Source organism: Lichenostomus cassidix, chromosome 2, assembly GCF_008360975.1.
Source record: "Lichenostomus cassidix isolate B80296 chromosome 2, HeHo_3.0, whole genome shotgun sequence".
Classification (NCBI taxonomy): domain Eukaryota; kingdom Metazoa; phylum Chordata; class Aves; order Passeriformes; family Meliphagidae; genus Lichenostomus; species Lichenostomus cassidix.
In genome coordinates, this window is record NC_139482.1 from 16,094,447 (window position 1) to 16,112,188 (window position 17,742).

At 38.9% G+C, this 17,742-nt stretch overlaps 1 protein-coding gene across 9 annotated transcripts in view; it reads left to right on the forward strand.

The window, feature by feature from the left end:
- ABI1 (abl interactor 1) overlaps positions 1–17,742 on the forward strand; it is a 78,467-nt gene that overhangs the window by 43,285 nt on the left and 17,440 nt on the right. For 7 of the 9 annotated variants that reach the window (XM_085050476.1, XM_085050474.1, XM_085050478.1 and 4 more), the window contains exons 3-5: positions 6,709–6,885; positions 16,582–16,596; positions 17,321–17,421. In XM_085050476.1, the coding sequence (XP_084906602.1) occupies positions 6,709–6,885; positions 16,582–16,596; positions 17,321–17,421 (293 nt within the window). The remainder of the gene's footprint in view (positions 1–6,708; positions 6,886–16,581; positions 16,597–17,320; positions 17,422–17,742) is intronic. The other 2 variants (XM_085050471.1, XM_085050475.1) reach the window with 1 other exon arrangement.

Consider the following 17,742-nt stretch of genomic DNA (forward strand, 5'->3'; position numbering starts at 1 on the left):
TACTCAACTATAACTCATTTATTTAAAAGGTCTTACTAATTATGCTTTCTTTTTGAAAGTAGCAGTGGAGTAAATTTGTATTTCTAAAACACAACGGGCTCATATTCTTAGTCTCACCAGTTTATTTTCATTTCAGGGAAGCTTATTGTATAAAGGATATAGCAAACCAATGAAATCTGTAGTTTTGGAGAGTGACAGCAAGGGTTAATATTAAAGCTGGGTTTAGGAACAGATCGCAAAGAGTGAGGGTTTGGGTTGTTTTTACTTATTAAGGGATGCCAAAAGCACTTTAGAGTTTTTGTTGAGTTTTATTTCCTTTGGTAACACTACACTTTATAGTCTGGGTTTGTGAACTTGTAGTAGAAAATATTTGTGTTATAATGTTTCTAACATTTAACTGTATGTATTTTACAGCTATATATGACCAATTAAATCTGAAGCTGTTACTGATTTTTTGTAGGCAGTAGAAAAGATATTACCTTTCATATTGAAACATAAAGAAGTAAGCTTGCAATCCAGACAGTTGTGCCAGAGGTCAAGGAAGGAAACTAAACTTTCTCTGCACCATTCACTGTCTGATATATTGCATAGTTTTATTGACAAGGTTCAGTCTGAAACCTGTGCCTTTGCCCAGTATTTTGTGTCACATCAGGCACTGTTTCTGCTGAAAGGAGATATTATATTTGATGGATTGCTGTGATGTGATATGTGAAATTTAGGTTCCAATTGGCTTGTCTTTGACTAGAGGTCCTAGGGATTTTTTTTTTCTTAAGCAATCTTTTATCTTGTACTGTCAGCAATGCCTTTTGGTTAGGAGAATCTTGCTGTTCAGGCACAGAATGGATGAAATGCTGTTCTTTCCATTACCTTGCAGTTCCGTGGTGCTCTGTTTAGCATACAATCATTTAAAGTTAGAAGGGACCAGTAAGGATCATAGAGTCCAACTCCCTAAAGCTCATCCATATGACTAAGTGTCATCCAGATGCTCCTTGAACTCTGACAAGCTTGAGACCCTGACCACTTCCCTGGGAAGCCTGTTCCAGTGAAGAATATTTTCCTAATGTCCAGTCTGAACTCCCCTGCCATGGCTTCATTTCATTTCCTAATGTCCTATTGCAGGTCACTAGGGAGAGAGATCAGCACCTTCCCTGTGTGCTGCCCACCTTGAGGAAGCTGTCAGCTGTGATGAGGGCACCCCTCAGCCTTCACTTCCCAGAGCTGGACAATCCAAGTGACCTCAGCCACTTGTATGGCTTTCCCTTGAGCCCTTTCACCATCTTGGTCACCCTCCTCTGGACGCGCTCTGATGGTTTGTCCTCCTTGCAGCAAGGCGCCCCAAAGTGCACATAGGACTTCAGGTGTGGAGCAGATTACTTTGGGGAAGTACAGCACCAAGTTTGTGCAAAAACAGGTTGCTTGGGCTCAGGACATGTGATTACAGCAAGTGCAGTAGGAAGGTGGGGGTGGGAAATGGTAGCAGGTCTTGCTGCCTACTGCATGGCTGATATGTCTTTTGTCCAGGGTTTGTTTGTATAAAGTAATTATAATCCATTCTGTTGACACTTAGGTATGTATAGCACTGATGCCCTCTAATCAGGGCTCTAATTGCCTGAAATAAAGTGTTAGAGACCCGACCCTATATTTAACCACAGACTGGAAAAGCAAAAAAGGAAACAATGTCAAAATTACAGATAGCTGTTGCCAGTAACAATCTGCTTGGTCTTCCTTGTCTCCTTGCTTTAGAGAAAGCAGCAGCCTAAGGAAGCCTGGGGATTGTGATCCTACATTACTTCTTATCTGAGTGAATTTAGGGACAAATTGAAAAGTCACTGACTTGCAGCTCTGTGCACCACAGGACATTTGTTTGTGTGATGTGAAAGTTCTTAAAAGCATTGCATGAAATGATCTGAAAAACTGTCAATAAAAATGGTGGTGTAATCTTAAGTTTTTCTTGATCTTATGTGTTTAAATGTTAGATTTTTTTTAAATCAAGGAAATGTCATTGAAGTGACCTTTTGCTCTTCCTTAAACTCATGTAGTGGTTTGAGTTTTGGGGAGGGGGAAGTTTGGTGAGTGGGGTTTTTTTTTTGTTTTGTTTGTTTATTTTGGGGTTTTTTGTGGGTTGTTTGGTTAGTTTTGTTTGTTTTGGTTGTGGTTTTTTGGTGGTTTTTTTGTTTTGTTTTTTAACTTTTAACTTTCTACACTGTATCTTTGTCTTATTGGGAGTTTTACCGATAGCTTGTTTTCACTGTTGAGGCCTGGGGAGCAGTTCTCTCCCCTAGCCTTTGCTCTTCCCAAAAACCCTGTAGCTTTTTCCAGGTTGCTGGAAAGGTAACTATGGAGCACCACAAAGTGCTTCTCCTGTCCCCGCTGTCAGGTGAGTGTGTGTGCTGTTACAGCTTCATTCCTGAGGAACTGAGGAGGAGCAGAGTGAGAAACCAAAAGTCATGTTTTCCTGCACAATACTTCTGCAATATCAGTTAATTTAACACAAATCTAAAGCGTATTTTCTTGGTGTAAATTTGTGGTATTAGTGTAATGAGTTGTCTTGTCCTTCAGGACAGCCTGAAGTTGGTGGTGCCTGGTTAGTAGAGTTGATTTGATAGAGCTTATTCTTTTTCTTTTATTCTCTGCTCTTTCCCAGCTGTGTGTGCATTTAGTGAGAGAAGTGGTGACTGTGCAAATATCTGGCTCATAAACTTGAGTTGCAGTGGTTCAGGACTAAAAAGATTGTAGAAATTTGAATTGTTTCTCTTTTTCTTTTTTTTTTTTCCCCCCCTTTTTTTTCCTCTTTTTTTTTAGCACCTCTGTATGTGTGAGCTCTATTAAAATATTTAGATATCCTCATACTAGCTGGACCAGAGATACTTCATCTTTATTTACTGTAAATTGTTTGTTTTGGGCTAGCACACTCTAGCCCATGGGTAGAGTTGTGTCTGCAGCACAGGATAATGAAAGAACAACTGTTTGCTGTATCATTGCTGTGCTTCACTTGGCCTTGAGGCTGCTTCTAAGGAAGCAAACAGTTAAATTTTAACTCTACATCCTGTTGTTCAACTGTGTTTTGGTTTTTTTTTTAATATGATTTGAAGATGACAGATAGTGGAGGCAGCTAATAATTAACAGCTCCTTCAACCTCCAAGTTTCTGGATTAGCTGGCATAGTCCGTGGCACTCAGTTGTAATGGCAAAGGGGTTTGTTTGACAAGTTCATTTAAATTTGCTTTCCAAAGGAAACACATTGTGCTTTTGGAAGGACTGTCTTTTCCCTCTACTCCAAATCAGTGTAAAGCTGGACTTTGTCTCATTGGATTATGTTGTCTAGAAGTAAAAATCCCTGTCCCATTCCCCAAATTTTAAATTATGCTATGTATTTGTTTCAGCATAGACTAAAGGTACCTGAAGTTGGTCTGGCTGCTTGCAAGTGCTTGTTAACCTGTGCTAAGCCATGCCAGTTAGCCATACTTTGCTCCTCTCCAACTTTCATATTTAAAAGTAGGTTTTGAAATCACAAACCAGCTAGTGTTTAGCTGTCTTGTTACCATATCAGAACAAGCACTCATAGCTACTGATGTCAAGTGTGACCAGAGTTTTGAGAATGGTCTGTTTTGGTATATGTGGCTTGTCTTTCTCGAAAATGAACTGTTGTCTGGCTGGAAATTACTTGTATGTTGTTTTCCCCTTTTGAAAGTGAAAAACATTGCCTGTGACTAAACAATAAACTTTCACATGAACCTCAAGCATATAGATATAAATGAAAATAGAAAAATGACCAGTTGTTGTATGCTTTGTTTTGCATAAGACTTAATAATATACAGATCTAAAAAACTCCAGTAATTTCTTGGAGAAGTAAGATGCTGTCTAGTAGCTCTGAAGGGCAGCCTTTAGCTGTGGGCAAAGCCTATGCTGTGAGCCTTTCCTTTGCATGGGGTAAAATCCTGCCATGCTTTTCCAGTGCACCAACTGTGGTAGGAGTTGAAGTCTCGTTTGCTTTGAACAGCAAATTAGTCATTTGCACAGGCCTGTCTGAATGCTGTTCAGGATTTACATATGTGCCCTGTTGCTGGCCCTGCACTGTGGTACAGATACTCTTCTTCTTGCTTTGTTTACCTTACTGAAATTCACGTGAAGACTTTACAAATCATTGTTCAATACTTAATTTTGTATAAGATGTCTGATAAAATTAATATGTGGTCTTTTCCTATTCTAAGAGGTTTTTTCATTAGCAACCATTTGTTGTAATATTACTGAAGTCAGTTTCCAAAGCTTGTATGATACAACATCTGTTCCTGGAATTTATCTGTTCCAGTAACTTATGGAATTTTCATTGTTCATTGCAGGGAGGAAAAGTAATTTTCATGGACTACCTGCTCGAAAAAGATGCATCTTTTTATACTCTGAAGGGCTTTGTTTTGGTTTGTCTTTTTTCTTTAGCTGTCAGTGTTAAGAGAACTCCTAGTATAAATAGACATTTTTGTCCATCCACTGAACAAAAAATGAATTTATTAGTAACAACACATTTGGTTTGTGAGGATGAAGTGGAAGCATGGATTTATTTCAAGGGACATAGCCATAATTTTAAAAAATCTATTTTGAAACACTGTTGTATGTTTTTTAAATTGATGTTCTCAGCCTCCTAAATTGCTATGTTATTCAAGTGACTTTAAAGTTGGTTCTTTTTCTCTCTTATGCAGTGATCATGTATTACAAAATAAGAGTTACTTATTATTGAATAGTTTTGTGAGATAGTTTTAGACCTGCTGGTATTATTGAACAGAAGGATTCAGGTTGTGCAGAAAAATTGGAAGAGATGAACATGTAGCACGGCACTCATGTAATTCTTTCAGCAAGATCAAGAAAACATTGAAAAGGCAGAATGAACATGTAGTTTTAGTCTCTAAAAGAAAAAGCACAAATAATAGCTGCATTTGAAAAAATCAGACTAATCTCATTCTTTAGTCTTCGTTCTATCATCTGTGAAATCGACTGCCAGAGAAAATGTAGGTGCAGTGGATGACACCTTATACTGATGTAGTGTTAAATACTTGATGTATAGGATTTTCTCATTTGGAAAGGCATTTTTTTAATTACTGATTTGGGGATTTTTCAGAGCATGAACATTTAGAACAATAAAGCTTGTTCCAAAGTTTTATTGGGGTATGTAATTAATTTATTCCAAATAAGCTGATAAAGACATACACATTTAATGTCTTGTATTACTCTGGAAAATTATGAGTCTTATTTCTATTAAGATTCTGTGTGCTTCCAAAGTAAAAGAACCTTTTGCAATGTTTCGAGTAGTCTGTTATTTAGCTTTAAGCTGTGAAAACAAGCTTGCTTAGTATCACTGGTTTTAGGTTCCTTTCTACCTGTATTCCTGCTTGTAATCTGCAATGCCATCTATCAAAACTGTTAAGGAGGGGTTTATGTCTTTTTGTAGTGAGGAGAATTTAAGATTGAGTGTGTGCACCAGTTAATGAAAAAAACCATTCAGCTTTGAAGATATTTCATAGTGAATGCTGAATGCTGACTTTCCTAGAAATGTTCATTTCCTGGATATTAATCTTGCTTTTTTCATCTTGCCTCACACACACAGAAGTAGAAATATCAACTTATTTTTGCTTCATCTTTGACTTTGTTTCACTAAACAAAATCTCTCACGTGACAATGTTCATTTTAGATTAAACCATTTCTAGAGATGTACCTAAATGAGTTAGGATTTAGGATGACAAGAATTTTTCTTTCTTTCTGAGCCTTCACTATTTTTTCTGACAGCTTTTCTAGGAGGAATTGATGCTTATAGATGAAGATTTATTTTCCTCAGTGGATAGAGTGGTGCTTGATAGGTTTTGCTCAAAGGGGTGGGTTTTTTTGTCAGATACCATCTCCTTCAATTAGATCCTTAGGTTCTAGTAGGTACTTAAACCAGTACATTCAGTCCCTGAATCTTGAAATAGGCTTCCTAGAGATGGGACTTCCTATGGCATCTAATGCTTGATTTACACTTGTTCTCCTTCAGTTAGGGTTTAAGGTGTATTTGTATTGCATGTAGAAGAATGTGTCTGTTATGTGTAGCTTAGTTTGATTTTTCACAGATCTCTGGACTGATCTTTGTCTCCTTTTTAAAATAAAATGCAGCATATTTTATATTCCTTTACTTGCATCTTTAAAGCTTTGTTTTATTCTTTCAGTGAAGCTGCTATAAACAGTGTGACTGAAACTAGCCCCAGTGCTGAAATTAGTCCCTCCCTGTGCAGACTCTCACTCTGATATGCACTGATGGCTTTGCTGAAAGAAATTACCACACAGACTTCCCAAGCTTAGTCCCCCTCTGGGGCTCTGGGCAAATTGCTTAGCTTGTCTGTCCTGGTTTCCCAGCGGTGGAGATGGAGTAATTTATTACCAGTGTCAGTCATGAGAACACTGAGGGTTAATCTGCGAGGACTGTATCTGCATAGTGTCTTTAGAGTGTCAAAGCAGTAACGTATAATTGTAATTTTATTGTTAATATTGGTTATTTCATTAAAGTGTAATTTTCTAACAACGTTCGTGTGGATTAAACTCATTTCATCAATAAACTGGCATCCTTCCAACAGCATTAACTCAGTTCAGACTCTTTGTCTAACAGTGAAGCCTAAACATGTAGCTAGCTCTGTAAAGACAACAGCAAATGCCTAAAGAAACCCATACTTTCTTGTTTTTAATCTAGACTGTGGACATCCATAAAGAAAAGGTCGCTCGCAGAGAGATAGGCATTTTGACGACCAATAAGAACACATCAAGAACTCACAAAATTATAGCACCAGCGAACATGGAACGTCCTGTAAGGTATATTCGAAAACCTATAGACTACACGGTGCTGGATGATGTTGGCCATGGCGTAAAGGTAAGAACACCTGGACACTTGAGGACTCCAAGTAGCACAGACCAGGAGATAGGGTCGGGGCAGAATGTTACTGATAATAAAATGTTAAGTTCCTTTATGATAGGAAGGATTATGGGTGTGATATGCTCCCACATACAAACATTTCAATAACAAAATGGATTGTTTTACAGGGAGGGTTTTCTGAGCAATGTTTGCCATAATCTTGTGACTGTCAGTGATAGTCACAGTGTCAGGAAATAATGGCTCATGATCTTAGGCTAATGACTTGTCAAAAAAGCCATGACTGACTTTTAAAATTATCGCTACTTCCTCCTCTAGATTAAGCTGTCACTGCCATTCAATTTTTCTCAATAACTAAAGAAATAAAGGAAGTAATCTCTTATGGGAAGCTGGCTGGTGGGTGGGTGGGGTTTTTTGGTGGGTGAACAGAAGAAAGGGGGTCAGCTAGTTTGCATTTAAATCTCAGTGGCATTTGATGTCTTATTCCCTTTGGACCCCCTAACTTTCCTCTTCTCTAAATAAAAGCCTTGATAAATTAATGCCTACCTCTCCTGAAATGATCATAGTTAAATTAATATAATGCCATTTTCTCCCTGGTCATCTTTTTGTAAAAAATATCTTTGTATCCCTCTAGACCAGACATTCCAGGTATATTCAGTTTGCAACAATCTTTTCTTGGATGGCATTTGTTCAAAACCCATGTATCCTCTAAAGCTTGATGTGCTCTGGTCAGTCAGTTGTGCAGCTGTGTAAGCCCATCATGTGCCCTTTGGATTGCTGAGCTCAAGGAACACATCTTTCAGAATGACTTGGCACAACAGAGTACCAGGGTACCTCCTGCTTCATAGTAGTCCTTCAAATGCCCACAGGAATCTAATTCCAACACAAGTTAGAAAGCAGTTCTATACCATGGCAGCTCTAGACTGTGAATTAATGTAATGACTTCAGACTACCAAGTTTTTTTGTTGTTGTTTGTAGACAAACCTGTATTAAACCTGTAACACCTAGGATTGTTTTACACTAATAAATTAAGCCAGTCTTGATGAATAACAGTCTTGTGTAGAAGCCTGACAGACGTGTTCTGAATTGCTATAAAATACAAACGCTGGAGTCAGAAAAATTGATGATTTCTCAGTATAGTCTGCATTTGAAGAGGATGCTCTATGAATAGAGAGTACAGGAATTCAGTGTCAGGTTATTGGTTTCTGCATTTAAGTGCTCCAGGGATCAAGTGCTGTAGCAGACTTTAAAAGTAGAGTAATTACTGTTAGTCTCTGAAATTGATGCTTTGCTGAACTATTACATTGTGCAGACTCAAAACAGGTTGCGTGATCCATGAAGGCTGAGGTTGTTAAGGCTTAGCTGTTGCATTTTCCAATATCACTATTTGCTTTTGGGAGTATTGGTGTCTTTATTCATGGACCCTCTCTTTGTAGCAGAATGACATGCTGTTTACCCATTTCTAGGCAGTTCTTATGGAATGGTTTTAGTAAAGGGTTTTTTTTAATGTTAGTGGTTTATTCTATATTAAAAACTTGGTCTTTTCAGAGGTAAGAAAGGCTTCTAGTAGTAACCAAATTACCAACTAATTACAAGGCAACTGCAAATTATATCTTGATATTGTTTCTTTGAGTGACTTGCCTAAGTCTGTTCTACAGCTGTGAAAGGCATGAAACAGTTGGTATTTTCTATGTAGACTTGTTACACAAATGAAATAAACTGCCAGCCAGACCTCAGGTATGTAGTTCAAGGTGGTTGCCATGCATTAGAGACACTGTTGAAAAGAGTGTGCTGAGTTAGTGAACGACATAATTAAATGTTTTAGCCATCGTATTACTTGGGCTCCAAGAGTGTGACACAGATCAAGGTTCTGAAGGAAGTAGCTTACTTAGTCACCTAAATGTAGGTAGTGGTGTTACAAGAAAATCAAACCAAAACAACTTAAGAAACTGGATCAGGTCCTGTTAGAAGTCAGCACAAATGAAAGATGATGCTGAGAATCTGAGTTGCCTCTTGAACCTACAGTTAGGGGAGAGCATTCAATAAATTGAATTAGAAACTTTGTCTTGTCCAGAGTGGTCTTCAAAGATGTTTCAGTCTCTGTTAAGTCTTACTTCCTTTAGCAAAGATTTCACCCCAAGCTGGACAGCAACATGTCCAATAAGGCATTAAAAACCATGTTGTTCAAGAGAAAAAGAGGTTTCAGGTCTGCTTAGAATAATTTCAGTTTGACTAATTTGTAGATCCTTGTATGTTTTCTGCTGTAGCAAGTGTCAATCAAATACAGCACAACATACACATTGGCATTTAAGTATTAAATAAAAATTACACAACACTGAAATCTATAAATGTCAATTTGTTGCTGTTAATGGGATTGTTCTGGTGCAGGATTTGATAAAGAAAGCTAAAGAAAAAAGACAAGGAGGAGAAATCAAAGATACAGACTGGATTATACCCTGTTTCTGCTTTTATTTTTTTCAAGTATTGATCCTAGGAGAAATGTTGTTTAAATATGCAGTATATTTTATTGGGTGATTCTGAATTGTTTAATATGAAAAGCGTAGGTAAAAATAATGTCTCACAGAGTTAACAAAATTAGGGAGGTATGTAATCCTTAGGATAAATGCTGCCTTCACCATATGTCTTCATCTGAGCAGATGCAAAAACACCTCCTGTGTATAGTCACAGCTCATTTTCTTGGTTTGTCTCTGCTTCTCATGGCTGTGTAGAAAGGATGCAAAAGCAGATGCATGTGCTTGGGGCATGGAGAAGGGCTCTGCATGCCTCCCTCTGTCTCACATGCATGCAGCATTTGTGGGGGCAGGTGAGGGTGGAGGTGGCAGTGATGGGTAAGCAGCTGCTCTCTATAGCAGGTTTCCCCACTGGTGGGAGACACTTCCTTGGAAGGCACTGCTGTTTCCTCCTCCAGCACATTGTTGGTTGAAAAGCTTTTGTAGAGCATTCTAGGATCACAGAGGTGCTTTTTCCTTCAGCCTGAAACTTCCATGGCAGCCCCAAAGTGCCCCAGCTGCTGCGCCTTCTGCCCCTTCCCTTTGCAGGGGCAGATGCAGACAGTGTTTCCGAAAGTTGCTTTTTTTTAATATACGTCCCTATGAAGCCAAGGCTAGCATCAGCCAAAATCAGGAGGGCTTTTTAAGTTGGTTTGCTAGCAAGAAGGCTTTCCTTTGCAACACAAATATGTGTTGGTGGCTCCAAGAAACACGCAGGGAAGCATTTTTGCTGGTCTGTTAAGTGGTTGCTCAGCTGTCACCCTCTGGGCATAGGGGAATGTAGCTAAAGTAATTCTTTGTAAACAAGAGTAACTGTCATTATCTACCTTCCTGTGTAGAGCTTGGTTTAAAATTATTAGGCAGAGGCTACTTTAATTTCCTTCCTCCTCTTCTCTTTTTTTTTTTTTTTTTTTTTGGTGAAAGAAAAGGAAAAAAAATACTGTGCCAGCAAATAAATAGGTCAAACACAATTACTCATACAGAAAATCCTCAGTTTAAGAGAGAGGAGAAGGAGAAAGCTTGGAAGCTGTCTTGAAAACCTTAAATTTGCCCTTAAAAGCTGAATTCAAATTGGCCTTTGAATTTATTATAATCTTCCTTTTGAATAGAAGGCAGGTGGAATTGCAGCAATTTGTAAAATGGCAGCTAAGTAGGAAATTGAAGTGATTATGCCTTATGGTAAAGGGAGATAAAATGTTGAATACATGCCTAATTGAAATGCCTAATAGCTGTAATTGGATCAAGTTTGTTTTATGGAACTAATAGTTCTTCAAAACCAAACTGGAATTGTATATGGAGATTGATCACTTTTCTGTTTTGTTTTGAGGAAAAAAAATTGTAATTTTGTTACCATAAAATTTGCATTTCAGCACATGAAAGCTGTAAGAAGCTTTTGAGCCCAGAAAGTCAAACAGGAGTTAAGCATTCAGAAATCTTTCTCAAGCAAATGGAAGTTGGAAGGACTCCCTTAAAGTAGGGATTGGTCCAGAACTTGACAAACACGAGGCTTAGAGAAGGAAGTCTTGCTCTTACCCTTGTGCTTCTCAGCCTGTCCTACTTGTCTGCAGTCTTTGTGCCTATATCTGTGTCAGTGCAAAAGAAAAATGCAGATGAGATGCTGAGGGTGAAAGGCTACCTAATCATGCCTACATACCCTTTAGGATAAGACTCTTTCTGTGTAGCTGCTGGAATATTAAATTTTAACTAATTCAGTCTAATAAAAACAAAGTGAGATAAAGATCCTGAGCTGGAGCTGCTGCTGCCTTTGTCCCCTTACCAGCCTCTGTCAGACATTCACGCTCCAAAGGATGTCATGTTGCCAATTTCATTAATGTCACATCATCCCTCTGGGGTCATGGCCAAACAGTAAATATTGCTGTAGGGTAAAGAATGCTTCTCTGAGGGGAAAAAGGAACTTCCTGTTGCCAACTCTAATGACTCTGTTGTGAGTGTTAACACTGTGTGCTTTCCATAGGGCATTTGCTACTGGAAATTCAGAAGTGTGCCTAGTGTCATCTGATATAATGTAGGTTTCAATGAAGCCTTTCAGCTTGCAAAGGAAACACAAAACCTTGAGCTCTCTTTATTTTTTGTTTGTTTTTTCTGGTTTGGGTTTTTTTTTTAATGCTAACCTTACTTTAAGGTAGTTAGATTCAAAGTTACCAACTCAACTGAAAAATCATGAACTTCTTAAAAGCAGGAATCTGTCTTTCTCTGAACAAGACTACTGAGTGCTATGGAAACAATGTTAAGTTTGTCTATCATCCACAAGCAGGTTTTTGTATGCTAATGCTTTTTAATTGGAATGTAAAAAAAAAAAAAGGAAGAAATAAAGGAGAGAAGCAATGCTGACAAACTACATCTGATTGCTGTTAACAAAACACTAATGACTAGGTTGCAAATAATAGTAGGAGACGTTAAATAATAGGAGAGGTTAAATTTCCCTGACGAGATACTTACCTACATATGTTCAATTTTTAAAGAAGCAGTGATTTGAAACCTAAATTTCCTCAAAATAATCTGCTTTACCATAGATTATAAGGAAATAAAGAACAAATAAAGGCTTCTGACCCATTCTGTTAAGAAAATTGAGACACAGGAATAATTTCTTAAAAACTGCACAAAACTAGTGTGGCAGAAGTGTGTCACCCTGAGTATCTGACACCCACATACAGTCTGCCTGCTGAACAACACCTTTGATTATCTACCAAATTCCATATCTTGATTTCTGTAAGGAAGCCATGTTCTAGGCTTGGTGCTTTACTGTATCCTTTCCTCAGGCATCCCATGCTTTCATGAGCAAGCACCTTTCCAGCTTCTGCTTTTCTTGTTCTGTGCCACCTTGTGGTATTTCAGAACTGCCCCACTGATGAGGCAAAGGGCAATCCTGTGCGAAATTGCCTAGCTGCACACACATAATAGCATTTCAAAAGGTCTTATGGCCAGCTACCTTTCTTTAGGGACACTTATCCCATGACTAATAAAGGCAGTACCTTTTTAGGTAAAAGGGAGGCTGACTAAAGAGTCAAGAGTGACCGTGTGGGGTTTTTTTGTATTGTGGTTGATGACTATGATTAGTGGTCAAAGGTAACACACCTTAGGCTGATTATTGCTTTTACAGACCATATGTATAAAAAGTTCCAAGTTTGCCAGATACTTACTACTAATGGAGATCAGGCTGGCATACTTTTTAAACCTGTGTTTCCATTGAAGAGCATTTATATTGGGTGGTCTTTAATGACCTCTTTCAGTGATCCTAGGTATGGGAAGATGCAGAGTGAAATTGGCTCTTTAAATTCAGGAGTCAGAGAAATGGGTGACATATAGCAGGTCAAGTATGACCAGCCTGCATAGAAATTTGAAGTTTCTGCACTCTGAAATTGGAGAGTTCATAGCTGAAATGTGCAGGAGAAACTTGCTGAATACCAGCATAATAAGAATTTTGCTTCCGTGTGCAGGTGGCCTTTTGTGTGCTTACAGATAAATCTGCTCACATAAATGAGTTATTTGCCATCATCCCTACCCCTCGTTTTCCAAGCAGAGTTTATAGCTCAAATGATAGCTTCATAGTTCCCTGAATCATGACTAATGTTCCCCCATGACTTGTTACTTGGCATGAAAACTATTAAAAACAGTTAGATGGCTGCCTCCTGAGGCCAGCCAGTGAAGTCTGTCAATGTCTGGACATCCTTTGTTAATCAGTAGGTATTTCTGATTTCCTCACACCCTTCCCTTTCATGCCATTCTTGATCTTGTCCCTTTGACCTCTGTTTACGCAACCTGCAGTACTCCCTTTGGCAGCAGGTGTTTTTGTACTCTTTAGACTACCAGAGCTGAGTATGCTGGAATTGCCAAAAGGGTTGCCTTAAGCAAATAAGTCTCCTGGTACTGGCAGTCATTGCTTGTCCTTCCAAACCCACAGCTGAAGTTCTAAAGTCCAGGTGCTCTGAATTTCTGGCATCAGTTACAGGAGCAGCCTCAATTTCGGCTTTGATAAATGTCTTGCATGGCTGTTGCAAACACCTGTTCTGCCTGTTGCCTTAATTGCTTTGCTCCTTTCCAGCCCACTGCTGGCTCTCAGTCCTAGGCCAGCCTGCTCTCCCATGCTGTCCAAACCCTGTGGCTGTGTCACTGCCCTAGCTGTGACATTTTGGAAATGCAGCAGTGTTTTCTCTTACTTCTTAAACCTGAGACTGTGGTTTCTTTCTCTTAGTTTTGTGACAGCCCTTAAGGCTTTGTCCAGGACTGCCACATGCTTGTTGGGTTTTCCCTAGAAAGGCAAAATTGATCATGCTTCTTTAAAACATGATCTGTTAGATTGTTGCAAGAAACCCCAACCAGTACTGCAGCCTACCCTGCTTCCTTTCTGGGAACATCCTGGTCCGTCTAGTTCTCACCCTCAGCATCACAAGCATCCCCAGCAAGCCTACAGACTGTTTTTGTGCTGATGTGTGTCATCCAGGATGCTGGTATTGGGTTGAAAACTGTCTCCTGTGTGTGCAGTAATACAGATAGCAGGAGGAGAAGGGAATCATGCTCCTCACAGCTTCTGCAGGAGTTCTCAGTGATGCTCTTCATTTGACTAAGCTTTTTTCCTTTTGCACCTCCTGTCTCTTATTTTATACCCTCTCAGAACAGTCTCTTCCCTCTTCAAGCTGTGAACCTTATGAATGATGACTCTTCTCCTCCTCATGCCCAGCATTTCCCTCCTTTCTGGCTCTGACCTTCCTGGTACTGATAATGCAGTTGGTGATGGTCAGGTTCTGCCAACAGCCTGGCTGGCCTGGAGGCATTTGTAGAGAGATGCTTGCACAAATATTAAGCATGTACCTGCTTCTCCTTTTGTTTTCTGCTGTCTTTTTTTCACCTTCTTCAAATCACACAGAGTCTAGACCCTCCTGCATAAAGTGTTCTCAATTCCAAGCAGGTTTTTTTAAATTGCTTAGAAAGCATCACGTTAGGTTTTCAGACCAAGTAACGCAGCAATGTTGACCTCATAAGCTCAGCCAATAAACAAAAAAAAAGTGTCCTCCTAATTAATTAGCTTGTTAACCATGATTAAATAGCCATATGGTTCATCTTGCTTTGGTTCATTTGCTTTCCTCCCTTGCTTAGCTACTTTGGATCAGGAGTTGCTCTCCCATGTGAATCCCAGTTTCTTTTGTGTTCTGGCCTTCTGTTTTCCTGCCTGTATGACTCTTGTTTGTATTGACAGCAACAGAGAGGACATCTACAGACCTTTTTACGTATAGAAAGCAGTATGAGAGCAGCTGCTAATTCTTCTCAACAATCAAGTGTGTATCTGTATATTGTTTAACTGGTAGCAAAAGAGATGAAGCTCACCTGATGTAGTGCTAGAGATAGGAATAAAGGTCAAGAGCTGTTGGACTTCAGATAAATGTTTAGTGTTCTTAGCAGTAGAAAGGTTTGAAATAAGATGAAGACTGCCTGAATCATTGCTAGATGTTGATATTCATACTGTCATTGCAGTGGTGGCAGAATGTAACAGGGATTAGGCGGGGGGTGGAAGTACTCACCATAAATGCTGAGTGACTCTGCATAAGGGAAGGAAAAAAAGGAAGCTTTTTGGTTTTATATTTTTGAGGCAGGCAAATTTAGTAGTAGAGGCTGGATAAGAAACCATGCCACCCTTCCTTTTTAGCCTTTAAAAATTTTCTAGCTATGTCTGCTGGGGAAGGACAGGACCAAGAGTTTCAATTTTTGGTCTCCTTTAACAAATTCCTTGTATTATGCCATTGCTGTTGGCAGCTGGTGACGTAAGGGGAAGGGTCACATATCACTGTGAGAAGAGGAAACGAATTTCATTACTAAAGGCCTGTTTTAAAAATACACTGCTTGGGAGAGTACTCTGGCATCTTGGAAACTGAACCTGCATGTTTATCCATGAAATAAGTATGTGGGGACAAAGGTGGTTTAAATGCCTGTGAGCTCTGCTTGCTCCTCTGCCCAGGCTGGGTGTAAATGGATTGACCTTCAAATTTATTTACCAGAGCTAAACTTTTTCATCTGAATTTTGGAACAGGATTAATGTTTCTGTTCTGTAATGTGAATAACTTAAGGGCAGTGGCGTTCAACCTTGTTTGATTTGTAAACCCCAGCTGTTCTTCAGTGGTTTTGCAGACCCTGTCAGAAGTTTCAAATGCACGTTGTTATACAGCATGTTTTAATTACTTCTTTTTAGCGAGTTTGTAGATGCATTTAAACTAACCTGTGTTTCTTGGAGGAGGGGAAGAAGGTGCAAACCACAGTTTGAAAAGCTCTGCCTTAGAAGGCTGATTCTGGAAGTAACACTTTAGTTCCAAACAACCTCAAGAAAAGCATTGGGATTATTTTGTTTGGTTGTTTTTTTTAAATTGGTGAAACTAACTCTTTCAAAAATATGAGTGTCTGTCCCCCTGTCCCACTCCCCCCCCAAAATGAAAGAATTTGAGTGTATTTTAAATGTTTCATTTTCCTGACGGGGCCAAGTTTTTATATTTCTTTTTCCTCTGCAGTCACAAAGACTGTTAAAATGATACAGTGGAGTCATATAATGATTTGATTCTAAGAGCTAAAATTTCAGAATAACAATCATTTTATCCCTGCCAACACAGTTTTGAGCAGCCAGTGTTGTGCTGGCTTGAATCAGATTTCAATCAATAAACCAGAGGTGAAAGGCACTGCTGCTCATCCTGTTTGAAAATTCCCTTTTCTTTATTTACCATTCAATGCAGCAGCTAGGATTTCTTGAAAACATGTGGAGGTTAAGTGTCAAAGCAACAGGCAGGTCAATTCTGTGCATATTGCTGAAACTGTGGTTTTGTGAACGAATTCTTAAGTGCCTATTGCCATTGAAATAGCATTGATTTGGGTTTGGACTTGAATGGTCAGCAGAGGGCTTTTCAACCCTTTACTGCCCATGAGGAACCTGGCAGACATATCTGGCAAAGCTTAGCAAAACTTAATTTTGACCCAAGTGCTTTTCCTGTGGTCGCTTCATCAGACACAGAGTTTTCAATAACTGACAGAGTAAAATCTCTCTTAGTGTACTGGGATGAGCTAATTACCAGTTGACACAAATGATTTCTTTAAAATGTGATTATCTGTAGTTTAACCTGTCCTATCAGTTGTGATGGATCTGCCATTAATTTCTACCTTTTTCCCCCCTTTTTTTGCCAACGTTAAGTGGCTAAAAGCCAAGGTAAGAAGTGTTATTTCTCCTTTGACCCACAGTGCCTCATGTGACTGATAGTAGAGACTGCAGAGCCATTAAAACTGAAAACTAGCGCTCTCTTACACTCTCTTCTGCTTTCCATAGGATATTTAGATTAAACATGCTATACCTTTTTTTTCATTTACAGCATTTAGCGTGTCAATATATCTGCGATACATTGACATCTGCATTTATACATAGATACATTAATTTCTCTAACACATATAGTGCTTTGCTCTGAATTCAGTAGATGCCTTGATTCCCTTCACTTACATTTTTTGCAGGAGACTTCCCAGACAACCTGAATGACTCTGCTAGTCAAATAGCAGGGGCAAATTGAGAAATTCTGGGCCATGCTGGCTGCATTGTACTGTCAGTGTTAAACTTTGATTTAAATTATTAACACCTGAATGGCAATGAATACAAATGTGGCTTCCCTCTAAGGAAAAATATTATGGAAGAGATTTGTGCATGAACCTGTCAATTGCCTACCTTTCTGATGTCTGTTGTAAATTAATAGTGAAAGTAACATTAAGCTTGTGTTTAGACTCTTTGTATTTACTGGTGTCTGTCTCGTGTGTAGCTGAAAACTTGCTGTTTGACAGCTGTCTGGGAATTCTCACTTCATATTCTTACACTTAAAAAAAAAGGAAGCTGTCAGTAATAGAGCTGCTCTGTTATAAAAATAAAATCATGTTTTCCCTTATTTCAGCATGGAAATAACCAGCCTGCAAGAACTGGCACCTTGTCAAGAACAAATCCGCCTACACAAAAACCACCAAGTCCTCCCATGTCAGGCCGGGGAACTCTGGGGTAAGAATGGACTGCTTGGTCCCTCCTTTTTAATAGAAATTTTTAATTGTGCCAGTGTTAGTGTTTCTTAAATATCATCATATTGCCATCTATCTTATTCATGGATAGGTGGCAATTCTGATAGCCTTTAGCAAAAAAAGCCCTAAATTACCTTTTCTGTATAAACCCTTTCAACTGCATCGACTCTTTCTTTCATGATGACTGTTTTGAAAGAATGTTTTTCCATGGGCAAGGGTTTCATATGGTTATGTGTAAATGAGGAGGGTGTTGTTATTCCTGACTTTTGGGGAGAAATCCTTAGTGACAGAAAAGAATCTTAAG